The sequence below is a fragment of the Lontra canadensis genome, unplaced genomic scaffold (genome assembly GCF_010015895.1).
Source record: "Lontra canadensis isolate GAN:19392208 unplaced genomic scaffold, GSC_riverotter_1.0 scaffold25, whole genome shotgun sequence".
NCBI classification, from domain to species: Eukaryota; Metazoa; Chordata; class Mammalia; order Carnivora; family Mustelidae; genus Lontra; species Lontra canadensis.
In genome coordinates, this window is record NW_022631019.1 from 2720879 (window position 1) to 2742172 (window position 21294).

Genomic DNA, 21294 nt, shown 5'->3' on the forward strand with positions numbered 1-21294 from the left:
CCCCTACCTAGGGGTGGAAGCCCCTGGTGGAGACAGGTCTTTCTTCCCTGGCAGCTAGAGGAAGGCGTCGCCACTCTACCAGGCCCGGTACAGTGTCCGAGTCCCCGGCCGCCCGTTCCAGACAATGTTCCAGCTTCCTCTGGGAGGCTGCACCCAGCCGGGTCCCGCGGGAGGGTCTGGAGTCAGCCCCGCTGGACCCTTCCTTGTCTCCTAGCCAGGGCTGCCCACGACGCCACCGTCAGTAGCTACTGGTCTGGGGTTCTGGGTTGGGTCTGCAGCGTTGACCTGAGGCGTCCGGATCTTTCCTACATTATGACTCCATGAGGTCCCGTTTCAAGGGCAGGAGCCGGGTGGAGTGGCGGCTGGCCTTCTCCATGGCTGCATCCCCTTGTCCTTGTGGATCCAGATCCAGGCGCTGCCCCATGAGCCCCATGGAGGCCCACGAGAGAGAGGACATCCCTGTTTCCGTCTGCACCTCTGGGCCTGGTGGGCACGGGATGCTGTCCCGGTCAGAAAGAGACGTGGTTCCTTTCTGTTTATGGGTCCCCTACAGGAGGGTGGGTCCTAGACCCGCTGTTTCATTTAGTTCTCTTGACAAAGTATTTTAGCCCATTTTACAGATGGGCACACTGACAGCCTAAACAGCTGTGCAAGACCTCTTGGTCTATAAGGAGCAATGGAACTTTCCCAAGTTCTTAGGGTACTTCCAGCCATTTCTGGTAGAAGGGCCGTCTCCACTCTGCGTGACCCCACTCCTGCTAAGAAGGCACACCCAGGCTGCAGAGTGTCTAGTATTCTCTAAGCCCTCGGTCCAGCCCTGGCAGCAGACTTGGCCCCTGGGGGCCACAGACGGGGTGCTCTGTGCTGCCGGCCAGTCAGCAGGGGCCAGTGCTGCGGGTGGACAGAGGCCTTGCCCCCTTGGTCCTCTGCTGACCATTTGCTCTGAGAGTGCCGGACACACAGCAGATCTGGGGAGATTCCTGGACACGTGTGCTGGAGAGAAAGATGGGGTGTGGGTTTCAAACCCCACTTCCACTGGAAGCCCAGGAAATGCTGGGGTTCGCCGGTCCTCCACAGGTGCCCTCAGCAGACAGGAGCACGGGCTGGCCAGTTAAAGAGTTAAGCAGCTCACTCAGGGCATCAGGCGTGGGTGTGGGAGGAAGAATCCAGGCACGAGGACACGATGACCAGGTGCTCCCAGCAGGGAGAGAGCCACAGGCAAGGGCTTCCAGGCCGGGTATGAAAACAGTCCAGGGCACTGGAGACCCACCACCACCTCCGAGCTGTCCTCCGGGATTGCCCAGAGCTGAATCCACCCCAGCACGTTGACTGCCCTGCCTCCGGGTCATTTGTTACCCAAAGCGCGTATTCCCCAAGTGAACTGCACGCCCCTGACTCCCACCTTCATTCCTGCCTGCGTTCATTCCCTCCATCATCCGTGACCGCCGAGGGCCCGTTTGCCAGCCTGAGCTGCACGTAGGGTTGGAGAAGGTGAGGACGTTACCTCCTCATTCCTCAGTCCCCAGCGCCCATCATTGTCGTTGCTTAATCAATGGTTGCGGAATAATTGGATAAAAATTAAAATTGTGAAGCACAGTTAACGTTCGTATTAAAGTGTAATTAATATTAAATAACAATCAAGCTTAATTGGCTCCCACCTCAGGCTGCAGTTTAGTTTTCTGTGCCCTGTGTTTCCCCACCACAGCTCTGGGGCCAAGTTCCTCTCTTATTTTATGGGGGGAAGCTTCCGAGGGAACCTCAGAGAATCCCCCTTGAGGTTGTGGGATGTGGTACCACAGACAGATATTGTGGGGGTGGCCTCTGGGCATCAGAGGAAGCCCCCTGGGAGAGCAGGTAGTCATGGAGGGCTTCTAGAAAGTGGTGCAGGAGGGTATAGGGGCTGGAGGGCACCCAAAGAGAAGCAGGGGGCTTCCTCGAGGTGGTGAGGGACATGGGGGTTGGAGGGTGCCCAAGGAAGGGCAGGGGGCTTCCTGGAGGTGGGGGGGGATGAGAACTAGAGGGTGCTAAAGGAAGGGGGGGGGGGGGCTTCCTGGAGGTGGTGGTGGGGCATTGTGGCTGGAGGGTGCCCTCCTTGAAGCACCAGAGCCCCAACTCCCGCCATCTGCAAAATGGCCCTTCCTGCCCCAGTGAGGCTGACCTCTTCATCTCTGGACACCGAGAGAGATAAAGGGAATTGTCAAGTTGTGTCCAGAATTAGTACCAGAGGGAAACGAGCCTCGGCCCCTGGTGCGGGGACACAGGGACAGTGTCTGGAGGAGATCCACCATTTGGCCTGGGAGGGGACAAGGTGAGGCCCCTCCCAGCTGGCGGGCTTGGGCTCCGTCCACGAGGCAGCAGGCCCTCAGCACTGTTCCTGCGCCAGTGGGGTCGGGGTTGTTAGACCCTGTCAGAGAGCCTTGACGATCAGGAGCCCCTCTAGGGACAGTGGCCACGTGACTGTCTGGAGCTCGTTCTTCTGCTGGCAGCTCGGGGACACTCAATCATTGGTTCCCCCCGTCATTAATTCCTTCAGCCAATGTTTATGGGGCTCCTGCTCTGTGCCAGGAGCTGCCCTGCTCATTGGGGAGACCCTGGTGTGGAAGATGGGAGTAACTCCTGTTCTCATGGGGCATCGTCCCCAGGGAAATAATCAAACCTACGCGGGGAGCTTGTGAGCCCAGGGGGCCCTGCTCTGGGTGGGTTGTGAAGAACTAGGGACAGAGGGGGAAGGAGGCCGAGCAGGAAGGAGCCGGACATTGTCCCCTGGAGTTCTAGCACCGCTTTGGGTGGAGAATGGAGGATGGAGAGCCAGTGAGACGTGGGAGGAATCAAGGTGTGTCTCAGAGCACTGGCTTTCAACGGGCCGGGGGGTCTCCCTGGGGAAGCACGCCAGGGTTTGGATACATTTTTGGTGGTCACACGCCGGGGGAAGGGTGCTATTAGCATCTTGGTGGAGGCAGCGGGCAGGACAGCCCCCGACACGGGGCGGTTCTGCCCCAGCGTGCGTGTTGGGAGGCTGAGAATCCCTGTGTGGGAGGGAGGGAGGGACAGGACTCGCTGAACGGGTGTTTCTAGGACTTTTCAGAGGTGGGGGGAGCGGTTGGGTGAGCTGACAGGAGATTTCCGGCCGCGCCGCCACCCGAGCGCCCTGAGGGGCTCACCACCGCCAAGTGGGCAAGGATCTGGCGGAGGCCGTGTGGGGTTGTGCTGGGGTTCCCGGGGGCAGCCAGTCAGGTCCGGACTGAGGGGGCGGGCTCGCGTTTGTGAGGAACCCCAGCCCGCGGGGGATCCAGACGCAGGGCTCCGGCTGTCCTGGAGACAAGCCCAAGGCAGCCTGACCGCCTCCCGGTGGAGCTGAGGCAGGAGCCGCCAGGCAGGGAAGGTGCCCGGAGAACCAGCTCCCGCCCTCCCGAGGTGCCACGGCGCGCGGCGTCCGCGCCCCCCGTCTGTTTCTCAAGCTGTGGGCAGGGCTGGTTTCTTCTGAGCCTGTCTCCATGGAGCGTACACAGCTGTGCCCTTCTTGTGTCTCCACGGGGTGGTCCCTCTGGGCTTGTCTGTGTCTTGATCTCCTCTTCTGATAGGAACACCGGTCCTACTGGGTGACACCCTGGTGACTTCATTAACTTAACCCCCTTTCCAAAGGCCCCGTCTCGAAGCACCGTCCCATTCTGAGGTCCCGGGGTTAGGACTTCAACCCACGCGTTGTGGAGGGACGGCTGTCGTCAGCACTGCCGGGAGTCACGTTCACGTGTCTGGAGCTCTGCAGTGGCAGGTCATCTTGGTGGCGTCTGTAGAGCGGGGTGTGGCGGCATGCAGGGGCCCCAGATGCCCCGGTGGGTGTGGAAGTGGCCCCTTCGTGGAAGATCTTGCCCTGAGCCCCCCACAGCCGACGATGAGGAGCCTGGGCTCCCGAGCTACGGTGTGTTCACACGGGGACGGTGTTCCCGTGAGGGCACGGCTCAGTGCCCAGCTCGCATCTAGATGGTTCCCGGCTTCTGGGGGCAGCGGTTCTCTCCTTCCAACTCCCATGAAGGTCCGTGGTCCTCAGGGAGGGGGCGCCGAGCTCTACACCCTGTGGCCCAGGGGCCAGAGCTGGAGTCTCATGTTCTTGGTGAATGATGTTGAGGGACAACCGAAGATAATTGATCATCGATTTCTGCATGGGGGTGGGGGGAGCACCCTTGAGGGAGATCATTCCCAGAGACAGTGGAGGGTGCTGTGGGTGACTGGTGGACCAGGCAGATTTAGGTCCTGGCTCCTCCCCTAATCACCTCCTCCGCTGTCCCCCGCATAACCTCAGTGTCCCCATCGGTGCCGCGGGAATAGTCATTCCTGCCTGACCTGAGATGGGAATTCTTGGAGCGCGGAGCTCAGGTGCATGACGGAGATACGACGCAGACTCAGAACTGCGGGTCACAGGTGCCACAAGAGAGGGCCGTGGTTTTGGGGAGCTTGTCTGCAGGCCGTGGCTGTCCGTGCTGGGGCACAAGGTGGAGAACGTTCCGGAGAAACATCGGAAACCTTCTCTGAGAGGACAGTCGGAACTCCTCTTGGAAGGAACCAGCAGCTGGTCAGGGTCCTCCACACAGAAGCGACCAGAGTTCGAAGCCAGGTGCTTTGGGTGGGGGGATAGGGGCAGAGGCCTTCTTGGCCCTTGGTCTGTCAGAGCCCAGCCCTGGGGACTTGGCTTTCCCAGAAAACAGAGGGTTTCTTCCCCTTTCAAGCCACAGTGGCTGCCCAGAAGCTATGGGTCTTTCTGGAAAAGGCCTTATGCCCCCCAGACATTCCAGCAAGAACTCCCATGACATCTGTTTCTCCGGACAGGGTCCAGATGGGATGACCTCGTCAGGAAGAACTGAAGCTCTGACCCAGCTGGCCCAGCTCCACTGGGTTCTTTTCGGAAGAATTTCCCCAAACGACAGTGTTTTGTCCCCACGCCAGCGGTAGCTGTCACAGCAGCTTTGTGCCAAGCTGTGTTTGCAGCTAAGTTCTGGACACTCCACGGAGGACTCAGGCACGGTGGCGTGTGTCTCGTGGAGGTGGCTGGGTTGGTGGATCTTCTCGCAAGTGTGCACGCACGTGTGTTTGTGTGTCTCTGGTGTGTGCGTGCGTGTGCTGGGCCACCAGTAAGTGGGAGAGCAGCTCACGGACACGATCAGTCCCAAGTCCCCCACAGGACGCGGTGGGAGTGGGCCGCAGACGCCCCCCAGAGCAGGGTCTGGCTCGCGTGGGCGGGCTGCCCCCCACCTGCGTGGTCATTCTGCAGAGGTGGTGAGCCCTCCATCTCCGTTTGTGTTCAGAGGCTGGGGCACTTCGGCTGGTAGTTGGAGCGGTGATGTCTGGGTCAGGTTGGAGCTCCTGCCAGCACCCTGTGACTCTGAAGCTGGCTGGAGGCTGAGCCCCGCCTCACTCTGCACCCAGGCCTGGGGGCCTGGGGGTGGGCAGGCAGCCACAAAGGGGTCCCCAGGGCACCATGCACTAGGTGGTGGCCTTAGGCGGGCCCAGCTCCAGTTCTGAAATGACCTCTTCATTGGTAACGGGGCAGAGGGGCTGCCTCTCAGGGGGTGTGGGCGGGTAGACAGATGGGAGCTGGCCTGGGGGGCTGTCCTAGGGCCGCTGGACCCCCCCCCACGCCCCATGGGGCACTTCCCCGGGGCAGCGTTTCTGTGGTCTCACCTGCAGCCCCTTTCAGTGTGGTCAGGTGCCCTCCCATCTGTGGGCTGGGCCCAGGCGGGACATCGGGGTCGAGGGAGATGGCTTCTGTCCTCGTCACATCCTCTCCTGAAGGGGACGTGGGCACTTTCTGGAGCTGGAGGCGAGATGGAGCTGTGACCTACATTGTGGGATTTGCATGGGTGATTCATGCTCTCTGGGCACGGCCGGCTTGTTTCCAAGTTACCACTGCCTGTTTTCCCCATCCGTGGACCGACGGTGGGACGTCAGGGCCACGAGGAGGCCTGACTGTCCCCTCCCCGCAATGGCCACTGCGTGAGCCCCTGGATGCCCTGGGAGGGCCACTTCCCTCAGCCTCACTTGTGCTCAGGTGTGAAGGCGGAGCCTGTGGCGTGCTGTGGCAGAGCATGCGGAAGATGGAGGGCTTCAGGGCGCCTCCCAGTGGCCTGCGGCCATGGAAGGTGCACTCCCCCCTCCCCCCCGTGCTGCCTGACATCTGCGTATCCCAGACTTAGAAGGACCTTGTCTGCCCTTCCCAGCCCCGGTTGACTGCCTAACGGACGGTGGTCCCTGCTTCTGCCAGTGCTCCTGGCCACCGCTGGCTCCGAGCCTCTCTGGGTCCCTGTGACGTTGCCTCCTTCACAGCACCCCCTCAGCTCCTGCGTCCTCATGTTGTCTTCCTTGGTTTACCTCCCGATGTGCAAGGACCCATGTGCTCCCACCACACTGAGTCCCTTGGAGCGGCTGCCCTGGGAAGGTCTCCAGCTTCACCCCAGTGTTTCCTGGGAGTTCTGGAGGCCGGAGATGGCTCTGAGGACCTCTTGGAGAGAGGGGTCCCAGCCTCGGCTACCCCAGGCCCTTTGCTAAGAGCTCTGCCGACATCTGGCCATCATCCCATCCCCTCACACAAGGTGGGCACATGACGACCTCGGGAGGTCCCTGTCCCCTGTGCTTGGGGAGCTGGTGGCGGATCTGGGCTTTCCGCCCCAGTGGCCCTGGCCCCAGCTTCCACTTGGGCGGCTCGCTCTTTCTCCCCCTGCCAAGCCCTCGGCATCACCATCGACACCATCCTTGCCCTCTCTGCCAATCTGCGAACCCCGTGGAGCCCGTGATGGGCCTGCTTTCAGTGTTCTGAGAGGCGGCGACCCTGTCACTGTCCTCCTTTATCCTTGGGTGGCTTCAACGGCACCTTGAATGCACAGTGACTTTCGTCCACGCCAACATAATGATGGCAGCAGAACCGAAAGGCAACGGGCCTCCCGCAGGAGCTGTGGAAGCCGGGGAGTTTGTTCTCAGGAGTCCGCGTCCTGGGGCCGGGACCGCCAGTAAGGAGCCGTGTGCCCCGGTAGCTGTGCGGGGAGCTTGGATGCAGATTTCTAGGCGTAAGAGGGAGGACACGGGCCGGTTGGAGCCCTGGGGACTGGAGGAGCGTGTGCTGCCTGCACCCGCTCCCAGGTTGACTGCTTGCCTCCTCCCCGCTTTCAGTTGTGTCGAGAGACCTTTTCCCAGAGAACACACAGCTGCTATTTTTGTGTTTCTCTTTCTTGTGCAAATAGTCTGGATTTCCGTAAATGCGTGTTTGTACCCCTGCTCTTTCCATAGGATTGCGCGAGAACTTGCCCGTGACCTTCAGGCTGGCTGAGGGCCGCTGAGCTCCGGAAGGAGACAGAGTTGGGGCCTGGGGACCTCTGTGTGCTGAGGGGTCACCCAGCACCGGGCGTGCGTCCGCGTCCCGCGTGCCTTCATCCCCGCCGCCCTGGCCTGGGTCTCTCGTTACAAGTGCTGGTGAAGTCAGGCTGAACGGGGTCCAAGTAAGGGGTGGGCTGTGTTCTCGGCTCTCCGTCCTAACCCCCCGTGGGAGCTTCTTGAAACATTACAGATGCTGGACTTGTCCCCCGAAGATGCCAGTTCGTGGGTCCACTGTGGGGCCTGGGTCTCCACGTTTTCTCACCACCCTCTCCCCAGCCGGGGGATCCTCACGGGAGGCCCAGGCTGAGAGCCTGCGCCCGGGGGCAGTTTGCAGAGGCCACTTGGCCTTTCCAGGGTCCTTCCGAGCGTCCTCGCTCTGTGCTGACTTTGGCGTGGGGTTCAGGCACGAGGCAGCAGGATTCTGGTCCCGTGGCTGTTACTGTCTGGCTTAGCCAAGTCTTTGCCCAGAGGGATACAACTTGTCCCTGGGATGGGCCGCCTTGGGCTGGGGGCCCATCTAGACCCTTGTCCCCGCCTGCAGAGGAAGCATGGGAGGTGGGGCCCAGGGTACCTGCCACGGTGGGCTGGCAGACCTGGGGAGGCCGGCGCCGGGGCAGCTGCTGGGCACATCCTGGGCACTCCCCAGAGAGACAAGCCTGTGACGCAGGAGGGACAGTAGCTGAGCTGAGGGACCTGCTGGTCCCGGATGGCTTGTGCCTGCCGTCCCAGCACAGAATGGAGGGCACCGGGGACCTGGCCGCAGCAGCGGGGCTGCGTGTCAGACGTGCAGAAACCCTGCTCCCGCTCCTGGGGAGAGAACATTCTGCCCACGGTGCCGCCCACCCACTGCTTGTCACCACTTCACTCCTCCGGAATGCTTGCGGGCACGTCGCCCGGGCAACCAGAACGCCAGCGCGTTGCTATCCCTCGGTCTCCTTCAGGCACCTGTGAAGGCTGTCGAGAGCATCCCGTGCCTCCGGGTCCCGCAGACGCCCTGCTCCAGAGCTGCCAGGGAGAGCAGTGGGGCCCCCGGGCACCACGACGGCCTCGAAGGGAGTGGGGGTGGGGCGGTGGCTGATGCTTGTGCGTGCTTCTGGGCACCCGAGCCCCAAGGACTCCCCGCGGAGTCCGGTGATGCCCTGTGGGGAGGGGAAACTGAGGCACAAAGAAGGTATGAAGCCTGCATGTTGCAGTGCCAGGCTGGGAGCCAGGCGGCCAGCCCTGAGCCCCCGTGTCTCCCCCATCCTGTGCGGCTTCTGGAGCGTGAGTGGGTGGGTCATGTCTGAGCCTCTTTCCTCTCAGGATAAAGAGGCTCGTTTCCCGTCACCGGGCCCCAGGAGGAGTGAATGGAATGCGGGCCGTAAGCCTGCTTCACCGCGGCCCCATGGTCGCTGGGGCTGCTGGGGCCGGTAAGACTTTGTGGGGCCGTCCTGAGCTCTGTGGGGTGTTCTTGGTGTCCAGGCGTTCACCAAATGCCGGCGGCAGCTCTGGAGAGTGACGGCCAGACCCGTCTCCAGACCTCACTGGGTGTCCACTGGGGGTGCGCTCACTCCCGGGGCTTCGCTCATACGTACAGGACGCTTCTGGGGAGCCCGCGGTCGTCCGCTCCCGCAAGAGCATGTGAGGCAATTCCTTGCGACCACAGGGTCCCGCTGCTGCCCGAGGTCAGCGGGGGCGCAGAGCAGCACCTGCCACCCACCCCGGCACCTCCCCGCCGGGCGCAGCCACCATGCCGCTGGGCCAGGCAGTGGGGCCACCATGGCTCTGGGTCACGGAGGTCTTGCCTGCTTTCCTTTGCTTCATATGCCCCGGTTCCCCCAGGTCTGGGCTTGTTGGGACCTGAAGTCCCTGAGTCCTAAACTCCAGGCTGATGCCAGCTCCCTGTGACTGCAGGCAGGCCCCCTCATGGTGGGTCTCATGCTGGCATTACGTGGGTACTGAGTGTTTGGGACGGGATTGGTGTTTGCCAGCCCAGGGCCCATGCACACCCATCCACAGGTGTTTCAGGAGAACCGCCATAGCCAGAAGACCAGTATCACATCCTGCCCGCCGCTTGTCACAGCAGCCTGACCCGGAGCCCTGCTCTAAGGCTGGTAAACCCGCTCGGGTCCCAAGCACTACGGGGCTGAGAGTCCAGCTCTGGAGCGGGCTGGAGCCGAGGACCGTCTTTGTTCCTTCCAGCCAGGACCTCCTGGGATCTGGGGGCAGCGGGGAAGGCCAGCAGGGTGGTTAGGTGGACACACGTTTGGGGCACACGCAGGTTCTTCTCACACTTGCCTTGCAATGCCTTTGCCCCGGGAGGAACCCACGTTACAGTGAGCGCACCACCTTCTCTGCAGGGCTCTGACCCGAGCCAGCAGGACCCACCACCCCTGGTCCACCCTGGATGGGACCCAGAAGCCTGCCCAGGAGTGGGACCCAATCCAGTAGGGGAGGGTGCTAAGAGACCCCAGAATCCCGCTGCAGGCTCCCCTGCACTGGGGGAGGTAAGTAGCCGGAAACTTCGTGCCGTTCCAGAGGTTTCTATCCCACGCAAATGAATGGTTCCCACGCTGCTCCTTCCCTGCGCATCAAATATCACGTGTGTGCCTGACATCCGTGGAGCCCCTGAAGATGAAAGCCTCGTAGGCAACCCAGAGCACGGTTCCTGAAAGAGAGGGACGCTTTTAATCATAGTAAGTTGTGGGGTAGGGCGAGTCAGGGGTGGCTCTACAGGACATTAATACATCAGGAGGACATCCCAGTGAGTCACGGGTCCCTCGTTCTTCATTAGGAAAATTGAACGAGCGACTGCCTTCCAGAAGGAAGTGTGTGTGTGCTCCCTTCCTGAGCCGCGGCCGGGTGTCCTGGCCTGTGTGGGGAAGGCGGGTCTCTGCTCCTGCACCGCCGTGTTGGCGTTTGGGGGTGACGGGGGAAAGCCTCCCGGGCATGAGAAAGGGAAAGACAGGGCAGTTTGCCAGCCCCATTCTGTGCAGACCTGCAGCTTGGAGAACTTGGAGACGCAGGGGTGGGGGAACCCAGGGTCTTCTCTGTACCAGGTGCCAGGGTCTCCCCTCCCACCTAAAGCCACATTTCTCTGATGGAAACACCGTGACGAGGCTGTGCTCCTTTGCAGGTGACCCCCAGGCCACCCCTCGAGGTGGAGTTCCTCTCACCTGGGGCCCAGGGACCCCACAGAGCCCTGGCGGGGTCCCCCACAGCCCTCAGCATGACCCCTGTGTCCACCCCACTTCTGTTGGGGTGTTCAATTCCATAAACTTTTTATCTCAGGATAGTTTTAAACTTACAGAAGTTGAAAAGAAGGAAAAGCAGACAGAAATCCTTCGTTCTCTGCCCCCAGACGTCCCTCATGTAAACCTCTTCATTCTCCATGTGCGTCTCCACTAAGGGGAAACACCGCTCCTTAGCATTCGTGAAATCCCGCATTTGGTCCACATTCCCCGAGTTTTTCTACAACTTCCTTTTTCTCCTCCAGGATCCCACTCGGGGCACCACATGACATGTACGTCTCTGTAGGCTTCTCTCGGTGGTGGTAGTTTTCCAGACTTTTCCTTGTTTTTGATGACCTTGGCAGTTTTGAGGAGGACTGGTTAGGGATTTTGTCGAATGTCCCTCCAGCGGGATCTGTCTGGTGGTTGTCTCACGGTTCGACGGCGTGATGGGTTTCGGGAGGAGGCACGGTCCTTTCCCATCATGTCGGGAGCGCCTGCTGTCATGACTCACGCCGCGGACGTGACCTTGACACTGGCCAAGGTCCTGCGTGCCAGGTGTCTCCACAGAGAAGCACCCCCCCCTTGCCATGTGTTAATTTTGGGAAGCAGGTCACTAAGCGCAGCACACGTGGTCGGGGGACACCCGCTTTTCATAACTCTCCAAAACTCACCCGATTTGTAGCCGGAGGAGATGGGACGGGACGTGTCAGAGGGAGTCACCGTCCCGGACAGGTGTATGCCACTCATACATGCTGTGGCTGGTGTCCCAGGCCAGCTGAGGACAAGCCCAGGAGTGGGCACGCTGGGGCAGGGCTATTCCCAGGTGGTGCAGCACCGGGACGGGGTAGAGGGGCTCCTCGCCGCCCGTAGAGAGATTCCAGGGCTTGTAGGATCTTCCCGCCCAGCCCAATGTCTCACCGCCCTGGGGGTTCTTGCACACGGGATCTGGGCACCTGCAGGAGGCCTGGCCTGCGAGCCCCCTGGGGAAAGGGGGACCCTAAGTGGAAGACAAGTCTTCGTGTGTAATTAGCCACGGGCCTCTTCTGCGAAGAAAATACACAGAAGGTAGCAAATCCAGTCTCAATCCACAAATCCTATGAACGTGTTCTTAGGGGGGAAAAAAAGATTTCAATAAAAATTTAAAAGGGGGAGAAGCAAGAAAGCCATGAACCAGAAAATAAAGCGGACGGCGCCGCAGCCCCGATGTGGACGCGGCAGGGTGGAGGTGGGGGAGCAGGGACGCAGCCCTGCGCTGGCTGGGGGCGGGCAGCCGGGCGCTCCGACCTGCGACGAGCCCCTGCCCCGGCCGGGCGAGGACCGTGTGCGAGCCTGAGGGAGCCTGTGCGTGCTCCCTGCCCCGTGCTGGCAGCTCCGACGCTGCCCCCAGCTTGGGCACCGTCTCCTTCGTCCCCGCTGCCGGGACCCGCGCCCAGAGCAGGACTCCGTGCCGCGTCCCACCCCCAGGCTGGTCTCTCTGCCCTTGAACGCATCAGCTTCTTGAGCTACGATGTCCCCCACAAAGTCACCCCCGCTCCAGTGGTTTCAATGTATTCCCAAGGTCGTGCAGCCGTCAGCACTCTCAATGCCAGAAGGTCCCTGTCCCACCTAAGAGAAACCCTATAACCATCAGCAGTCGCCTCCCCCAGCCCCCGGCAACCGGGACTCTACTCTCGGTCTCTGCGGGCCCCCAGGTTCTGGGCGTCTCGGCAGCACGGAGCTTCTACGTCACGGATTGCGTCCAAGCTCCGTCCACCCGGCTGCGTGTGTCGCTGCTGCTTTCCTTTTCAAAGGCCAGAGGACGGTCCCCTGCGGGGACAGAGCGCGTCGTCCTCATCCGGTCACCTGATGGACTCTGGTGGCTTCGGCTCTCGGCTGCTCCAGGAGGGCTGCGGGGAACATTCGTGCTCACGTTTTTGTGTGGACTTGGGTGTCCACCCGAATGGACATCGGGGTCAGCGGGAACTAAGTCTTCGAGGAGCTGCTCAGCTGTTCTGTGCGGCGGCGACACCCTCTTACATTCCCACGACCCTGGGCGGAGCTCCCGTCTCCCCACGTCCGTGCCGACACTTGGACTTGGCTTTGTGCTTGTCGTCGTCCTCGTGGGTGTGAAGTGGGGGGTCATGGCCCGTGGATGCCCTCGGGGGACTTGGCGTCGGCACTGTACTGTGGCCTCCTTGGTGTGTCCCGTGGTGACGCTGACAGCTAGCGGTGGGGCTGATGGCCGCTGGGCCTCCCTCCTGACCCTCAGAGGGGCCTCCAGCCCTGTGGGACTGACGGTGCCACGGCGCCTTCCTGGGGCCAGAGGGCTGTGGGCAGAACTGAGGCCTCCCACCCCCGTGCTGGACGGGCTCAGAGGGAAGAGCGTTCCTGGGGCTGGGCCCGCTGGGAGGATGGAGCAAGAGGTCCCACATCGCCCCGCATGTGGTCCTTGCACGTATGGCCGGGTCCCCGGACACCGGGACGCAGCGTCATCCTGACACGTGCTGAGCGTGTACCCCTGGAGCCCAACGGTCCAGGCTGGGGATCTTCGACCCCAGAGAGGGACCGCTGGTCCCTGCAGGCCACGGGATTGGCCCCCCGAACCCCCTACGGGAGGGGCTCTCTCTGCCCCCGACACTGGCCTGGCGTGTCCCGGCTGCTGACTTGTCCCCTGCGCTCCTCATAGTCCCTCTCTGGACCGTCCGCCACTTTAAGAGGGAAGAAACCGGACTCGAAGGGAAACAAGGCAAACTCCCGCTCTTGCGATCGGTTGGTTTTTCTGCGTAAGAGCGGGTGGCTGGAAAGGAGGGGGTTTCTATGGTAACGAATTCCAGCCCCGGACTGGTGAGAAATGACAGAAATACCCTGTGTGTGAAGTTCTGCTGGGCAGGCGAGCAGCACAGGCTGAGATGCTGTGGTTTTAACCTCCCGGGGAGTTTTCTCCCCGGTGCTGACGGCATGCCGGCTCATCTGGGTCTGCTTTCCGTCCTGGGGGCCTGATGGGGCCAATGCGGGCCTGGTTGTGTCTGCTGAGGTCTGGTGGGGCCTTGCCTCATGGGGCCTGAGGGGCCTGGTGTTGCCTGGTGTTTCCGGTGGGGCCTGTTGTGGTCTGAGTTTGCCTGACCTCATGGGGCTTCATGGGGCCTGGTGGGACTTGGTATGTCCTGGTGGGACATGGTGTTGCCTGGTATGATATTGTGGGACCTAGTTCCTGGTGGGGCCTGGTGCGACCTAGAAGAATCTGGCGGGGCCTGAGGTTGCCTGGTGACCTTGTGGGGCCTCATGGAGCCTGGTGTGGCCTGGTGGGGCCTGGTGTTTCCTAATGGGGCCTGATGGGGCCTGGTGGGTCCTGGTGGGGCCTGGTAGGACCTGGTGTTTCCTGGTATTTCCTGGTGGGGCCTGATGGGGCCTGGTGGGGTCTGGCGGGGCCTGGCAGGACCTGGTGTTTCCTGGTGTTTCCTGGTGGGGCCTGACGGGGCCTGGTGGGGTCTGGCGGGGCCTGGCAGGACCTGGTGTTTCCTGGTGTTTCCTGGTGGGGCCTGACGGGGCCTGGTGGGGCCTGGTAGGACCTGGTGTTTCCTGGTGTTTCCTGGTGGGGCTTGATGGGGTCTGGTGTTTCCTGGTGGGGCCTGGTGGGACCTGCTGGGACCTGGTGGGATCTGCTGAGGCCTGAGGTTCCCCAGTGACCTTGCAGGGACTGCTGGGGCCTGGTGGGGCCTGACATTGCCTGGTAGGACCTCGTGGGGCCTGGTGGGGCCTTCTGGGGTAAGGCACTGCTCTGGCGCTGGACTCCCATCCAAATATGCAGAGTGGTGGGAGAACCTGGGGGTCTAAATCGTCCATCCTCCCTGAGGCACCTGTGGCCATAGAAGCTGTGCTTACCGTGTGCACGGGATGTTTCACACTGACCTAAATCTCTGTGTGCGGTGACGGAGGCCCTGGTCCCTGCATGGAGCTTGGCGGGCTGTGCAGAGAAATTGTACACCGGCAGGAGCTCAGTGCAGAGGCATTAGCATAATGAGCGATTCCTAATTTCTGCAGCAAAGCACTTTCATTCTGATTAAAGAACTGGGCCCTTTTTATTTGGGGATTAGTCCTTTTTGGTAATTAGCGCTCATTAATACAAGTTTCTTCCTTTCCACATCCCGAGGACAGGCAGGGAGCGGCACGTGCCTGAGTACCCCCCGAGGAAGATGCAACCCCGGGTACACGGGGCTCAGTGAAGAACGAGGGGGGGCTCGCACACAGACACACGCACACACGCGCAGACCCCACACTTAGCTGCAGGCACATATGCGTGTGCATCTACGATGGATGGGCACACCGATGACCCCCCACGACTCACACTTGTGCACACTCACACACACAGTGACATGCAGACCCCACACTCGGCTGCGTGCACACATGCGTACGCATCCACGACAGATGGGTACACAAACCCCCCCACGGACTCCCACTCTTGTACACTCAATGACACATTTATACATGCTCACTGACATGGACCCCATGCTGGGCCACACCCACACAGGCACACACACATGTGAAAAATGGGCCCACAGCCACCCCCAGTGGACCCATGCTTTTGCACACTCAATGACACAGTTACACTCACTGACATGAACCCTACACTGGGCCACACCCACACAGGTACACATGCACATATACGACAGATGGGCACACAGACCACCTCACAGCAGACTCACAGTCTTGCACAGTCACTGACACACATGTGTGCACCAACATCAGACCTCACGCTCAGCCACACCCGCATATGCACACACACGTATATGTGATGGGCACACAGGCACCCCCACAGACTTACACTCTTGCACACCCACTGACACACACACCCCATGTGGACTCTTGATCTTACACACTTGCTGACACACTCACACCCACTCTACATTTGGTCTTTCACAGGCACTGGTGCACCGCCACACGTCAGCAGTCACCCACGCTGGCCTGCGGTCCCGAGACACACTCCCGTGCACGCATGCACACATGACTCACTCACACACCACACGCTGCTCACTCACTGATTTCTTCCCTTTTAAAGTCACGCGAACCTCATAAAGAAAACTGCCTTGTATTCTGCGGGGCTGGTCTTGAGCAGCTTTCCAGGCTGGCAGCTCCGCGCACCAAACACCCCCACCCGCCCCCGCCCACAGCCATCGCTAACGTCCTGGATCTGTGTCAATTTTCAGACGTGACGCCGGTGACGAGGGCCGGCTCCGAACAGTGTCTGTACCCAGTGCTCTGTTACCTAAGCTGGTGGGAGAAGGAGTGTGGGCCCGGGTCCCCTAAGCCCAGCCCTCCACGTGGCTGCCAGTGTGCTCTCAGGGCGCACGTGACGCCCCGTGCACGCACCGGCGTGTCTTCCCCCGGTCGCGTGGGCTTTGCCCTTCCCCCAGCCGTGCCTGAGCCAAGGAGGTGGACTGTGGGGCTTCAAAGGGCACCTGCGCTGCAGGGAAATAGGGGAGCCAGAGTGCCAACAGAGCAGCACTCGGGCCGGGCTGGCGCGCCGGCAGACTTCCCGCTCACCCACAGCAGATCTCATTTTCCTGAACAAATCCCAGAGGAGGCCCCAAGTCAGAAGTGCTCCAGCGTGTAGCGCCCAAGGCCACAGCCTGCTTTGAGACTCGCACGTGTGCCTGGGAAGGGGGAGGGTTTGCCCACTACAGCCTGGGTGGGGCTCGGGAGATGCCCGACCTCCGTACCCCCCCCGTGAAGTCCGGCGGGACCCCGTCCCTCCAGGCCTCAGGAAGGGGAGGTTGTGAGCGCCGAGACTTGGGTCCATAACTTCTGTGACATGGAGCCCTGGACCCGAGGGGTAGCCTGAGTCTCCCGCCTCGCCCCCCTGTTACCGCACATCCTCGACGTGTGTCTGTCTCACTCTGGGCCGAAGCTGAGTGGGGAACAGAAGGGGTTTGAGATCATCTTGTCGGTTGAGTTGGGGGTTTTGAGACCCAGTTTCCGTCCCGTGTCACGTCAAGCAGTCATGTGCGTCGCACGCTCCTGGGAAGAGACTGGCGGCGCAGGGCGCGGGAACGGGGCTGCTGCGGTGCTGATGAGCAGGAGCCCCCACCTCCCCCGGCCGGCCGCAGGGCTGTGAAGTCAGCTCATGCAGGGCTCCGGCTGCGCCTCTCAGGTGAGGGTTGGCGCTCCTTACCAGAAGGGCGCTTCGGTGTCCCGGCGGGGATGGGGGGACTGCCGGCACCGCCCCCAGGGCCCCCCTGACCCTGCTTTCTCTTTTCCACGCAGTTCCATGTGCGTCCGCTGGCCGGGCCGCTCCCGAGGAGGCCGTGCTTGGATACTCATAGCCGTGTTCCAGCTCGCCATGGATCTGCCCTCCTGTGCGGCCCTGGGCCCGGGCCCCGACTTCCGGCTCCTGCCCCGGCCGCCGCAGCGGCCGCCACGGCTGTGGAGTTTGAAGAGCGGACAGGCGGCACGCCTCTCCGTGCCCGTGTGGAGCCCGCGCCCGGCCCGCGTGGAGCGCAGCCACGGGCAGGTGCCGAGTCCACGCGCCAAACGGGCACACAGACCCAGGGACCAGGTGGCCGCCCTGGTGCCCAGAGGGGGACTCGCCAAGCCCCCAGCCGCTGCCAAATCCAGCCCTTCCCTGGGCTCCTCCTCCTCGTCCCCGTCCCCCGCGGCGGGTAGCGGGGCCACCACGGACCCGCAGGCCCTCCTGCGGAGGGAGAAGAGGCACCTGCAGGGGGCCGGCTTCAGCGGTTTTGATTTCCGGGGCAGCAGGCCCACCACGGAGACGGAGTTCATCGCCTGGGGGCCCACGGGGGAGGAGGAGGCCCCGGAATCCAACACATTCCCAGGGCTTTACGGCCCCACCACGGCCTCCATCTCACAGACACGGAAGACAACGGTGGCCACCGCCACCACCACCACCACAGCCACCACGGCCACCTCCACCACACTGCAGACTAAGGGGGTCACGGAACCCCTGGGCCCCAGGAATAGGATCCCGGTTGGGGTTAGCACAACAGAGCCTTCCACCAGTCCCAGCAAAGACGACGGCGAAGACGGCAAGCCCCCGCGGATCCTGGGGGAGACCTCAGGTACACCCACCTCTTTTCTGTTTGGGGTTCGGTTTGGGGGAGGACACTCTGGGGAGGGGCTCGTGAAGGGTGCCACATTGTGCCTGGTGACGGTGCTTGGCGGGACTCCCCGTTTCTCAGCGGCTACGGCAACAGCAAAAAGCAAACCGTTGGGCCGTGGTCTTGGGGGCCGAGGCGGCACATGTATCCATGGGCTTTGGGTCCTGGCAAATATAGGTTGTGCTCTAGCCAGACCCTTCTGGCTGGAAGAAGGGAAATGTCTCCTCAATGGTGGCCTAGAAGGGGATGCTGTGCCCACCTTGCCTGTGTCACAGGCGTCCGGACCCCACCAGGCACAGGGCCACCTCTTCCCAAATGGTACTCCGGGCCAGCCTGGGAGGGAGATGCGGACATGCCTGCTGGTGGAATTAAGGCCCAGGTGGAGTCTCCAAAAACCTTCCAGGCCGTGGCCCGTGGAAGGGTGACTGCCACGTTGGCCCAGAATTAGGGATCGCGTCAAGCAGCAGAAGAGATTGCGGGCGGGTAGAAGGGAGAACTTCCCATGCTGCCGGCTGAGGCTCTGCAGACTGAGTAGGGCTTGGGGAGTGTCTTGCCCGGAGACGGCATCACAGGTGTTTGGAGGATGGGGGTCAGAACGAAAGGCTCTCGTCCCTCCACCCCTGGCTCCGGGTGCCTCCGGACGGTTACCTTGAAGCATCCACTGCAAAGTAGCTTTATATTTTTTTCTCCTCCACCTCCTTGCCCAGTTGCTTCTAAAGGAGTGGCCCTTGAAAACCTCCCAGGCCCCAGCTCGTCCCTTCAGGGCCGGCCACAGGCACGTCCCCAGCATCACAGCTGGCTGAGGGCGCACGCGGAGTCCGGGAGCCTTGTGCTCCAGCCGCCTCTGGCTCCCTGTGCCTCTGTGAACAGGCCATGACCCCACGCCCCCCAGGACCAGGATGTTCACAGATCAGATCTGGGCATGCACATCCCAGAAGGGCCACAGTATCGGCCAGATCTTAAAACAGGATGCGTAGTCCGGGGTGTCCACACGAAGTGGTGCGGGGGCCACGTGGCCTCCTCCGTGCCATTTATCTGCTTCTCTGCATCCTAAGGCCTTGGGCTCTGCAGGCCCCGAGGGGCCCCTTTCATGACCCTGGACAGACAAGAATTGCTCCCCTGGGTCTCTCGGCAACACAGGTCTTCCTGAAGGCTGCGTCCGCCCGAGGCTGCGTCTGGCCGTGGTCGGGAGTTGGACAGGTTTTCAGAGAGTGAGCGGCTTTCATTCCATGACCTACTTCCTTCCTTCACCTGGACGAGAGAACTGCAGATTGTATATTCCGAGCAGTTCTTCCCTAGAGAGCAGCGTATCTGTGAAAGCAAACCCAGCCTCATCCCAAAGCCAGGGGCCGGGGCCAGGCCCAGGGATGGAGGCTGTGAGCTCGGAGCACGGCGGGAGAAGGTCTGCAGGCGGTCGCGGGCAGTCTCCCAGGCAGCCTTTGTACAGGACCAGGGCACACATGGCCTGCAGCCCACCACGTCTGTGCCGGATGCCCGAGAGCAGTTTACGGAAGCATTTGTCTTTACCTCAATGTACTCACAAGCCATCATCATAATAGAATTTAGTGCTACATTCGTTTACTGTCATCCCCTCTACACACGTCACTTACTGTATAGGCACGGACGAGAAAACAAGTTCCCATTTATTCCAAATTACATTTGTTATTACTAAAGTTAAATGTTCGGGACGGCATTAGAAGGCTCAGCAAATTAATTCACAGTACATTGGAGGTTGCTAATCCAACTCGACAGATGCTTATCTTGGAAAAGATTTATGGTTCTTCATAATATAATCTGGTGCTAGATTAATTTGTTTAACAAAACAAATTTAAAGGGGGGGGGAACACGCATGTTTGCTTTCAGTGCAGAGAAATGCTAATTCTGGGAAGTGATGCCGGATGCTGAGAAGGGACGCCAGCGGCCCTCAGCATCCAGGCCAAGGCAAGGCAAGACAGGAAGTGCTGAGATGACTCCTCTAACTGGGTCCATCACAGCCCAGCTGATCCCACAAAAGCGACCCAAGTCACCGAGAGCCCTGATGGGAGCCCCGTAAATTCTCCTTGTCCTGGCTGTCACAACACATAGACCTGGGCTCCCGACTCCTTGTGGTGCACAACTACTCCTCACCCTTCTCAGATAGGATTAAAGCTGCAAGGGTGGTCTTGGGGATCCCAGAGCGGTGGTCCAGGAGGCTGGGTGTGCCATACACACTTCTAAGCCACAGATTGCCTGCAGATCTGGGCTCTGCTGCACGTGGCTGTGTGACCCTGGGAAGTTCTCTTTTCTCTTGGCTTCATTTTCTCCACCAGGAAAGTTAGAACTTAGAGACCACCCCATAAATGAAGTGACTGGGAAGTCTCTCCTAGTTTTAGTATAGTGGTAAGAGTGTCTGCCTTCAAATCCCTGACTTCATCTTGTATTAGCTTTGTGAACTCAGGCAACTTTCTTATCTTCTCTGTTCCTCAGTGGGAATTACATAATTAACCACCTTATAATGTTGCAAAGAGTAAGTGAGATAGTATGGACCAGGGGTCAATGCCTAGTACATAACTGCTGTTCATTACATGTTTGCTGCGGTTAATACGGTGATGATGATGGTAGTAATAATGATGGTGTTGATGGTGTTGATGGTGATGGTGTTGATGGTGATGGTGGTGATGGTGTTGATGGTGGTGATGTTGATGGTGACGATGATGATGGTGATGGTACTGGTGATGATGGTGCTGGCGATGATGGTGATGATAGTGATGGTGCTGGTGATGATGGTGGTGATGATGATGGTGATGATGGTGGGTAATGATGCTGATGCTTATGTTGATGTGATGATAGTAGTGATGATGGTGTTGATGGTGATGATAATGGTGGTGATGATGATGCTAATGGTGGTGGTGATCATGGTGATGATAGTGATGGAGATGATGATGATGATGGGGATGATGATGGTGATGGTGCTGGCGATGAAGGTGATGATGGTGATGGTGATGATGATAGTGGTGATGATGGTGATGACGGTGATAGTGATGATAATAATGATTGTTGTCCTTGTGATGATTTGCTACCACTAGCAGCTGCTACATTTCCTCATCCATCGTGGGGTCATTTGATGAGGTCATTTGATGAGATCATCTGATGACGTCCCACATCCTCATCCCTGACCTTGGTGCTCTTTGCTGAGGTATAGGTGGCACTAGCTAGGAACTACTTGGGATGGAAAATCACCTGGCTCAGGTTCACTGAGGCATTGAGCTCCAGCCTCACATGGTGCTGGCAGAGGGTGAGTGTCAGATGAGACAGGAGTTCACTCGAGGTCGAGAGAAGAGGACTCCCCACAGTGAAGCACCATCTTCCTGTGACAGCTCTCTTGCTGGTCATGTTCTGAGTGTGGAATCACAAAGTCTCCTGGGAGAAAAACACAAAGTCATTTCCTGGGCTTTAATCTTAAAACTCGTAAAGGGAGCTGTGGGGAATTCAAGGCAGCTGATTTCAGTTATTGTGTTTGCCCACTGCGGATCTCCTAGGCTGTGGGTGCGTGGCATACAGCTAGTGCTCAGTAAAGATTTCTGGGACCCAATGTTCTTAGACTTTCCCTCTTGCCCCTGGACCCTGAGATTCTGCAGCCTGCTCAGGTA

At 60.3% G+C, this 21294-nt stretch overlaps 1 protein-coding gene across 2 annotated transcripts in view; it reads left to right on the forward strand.

Annotated features, from left to right (window-relative positions):
* The window catches only part of AJAP1 (adherens junctions associated protein 1), a 110945-nt gene that overhangs the window by 38223 nt on the left and 51428 nt on the right, over positions 1–21294 (forward strand). Inside the window, exons 1-2 of one of the 2 annotated variants that reach the window (XM_032863245.1) lie at positions 10006–10037; positions 16815–17626. In XM_032863245.1, the coding sequence (XP_032719136.1) occupies positions 16819–17626 (808 nt within the window). In that variant the 5' untranslated portion in view covers positions 10006–10037; positions 16815–16818. Of the gene's footprint in view, positions 1–10005; positions 10038–16814; positions 17627–21294 lie in introns of those variants that run through there. The other variant, XM_032863244.1, reaches the window with a different exon arrangement.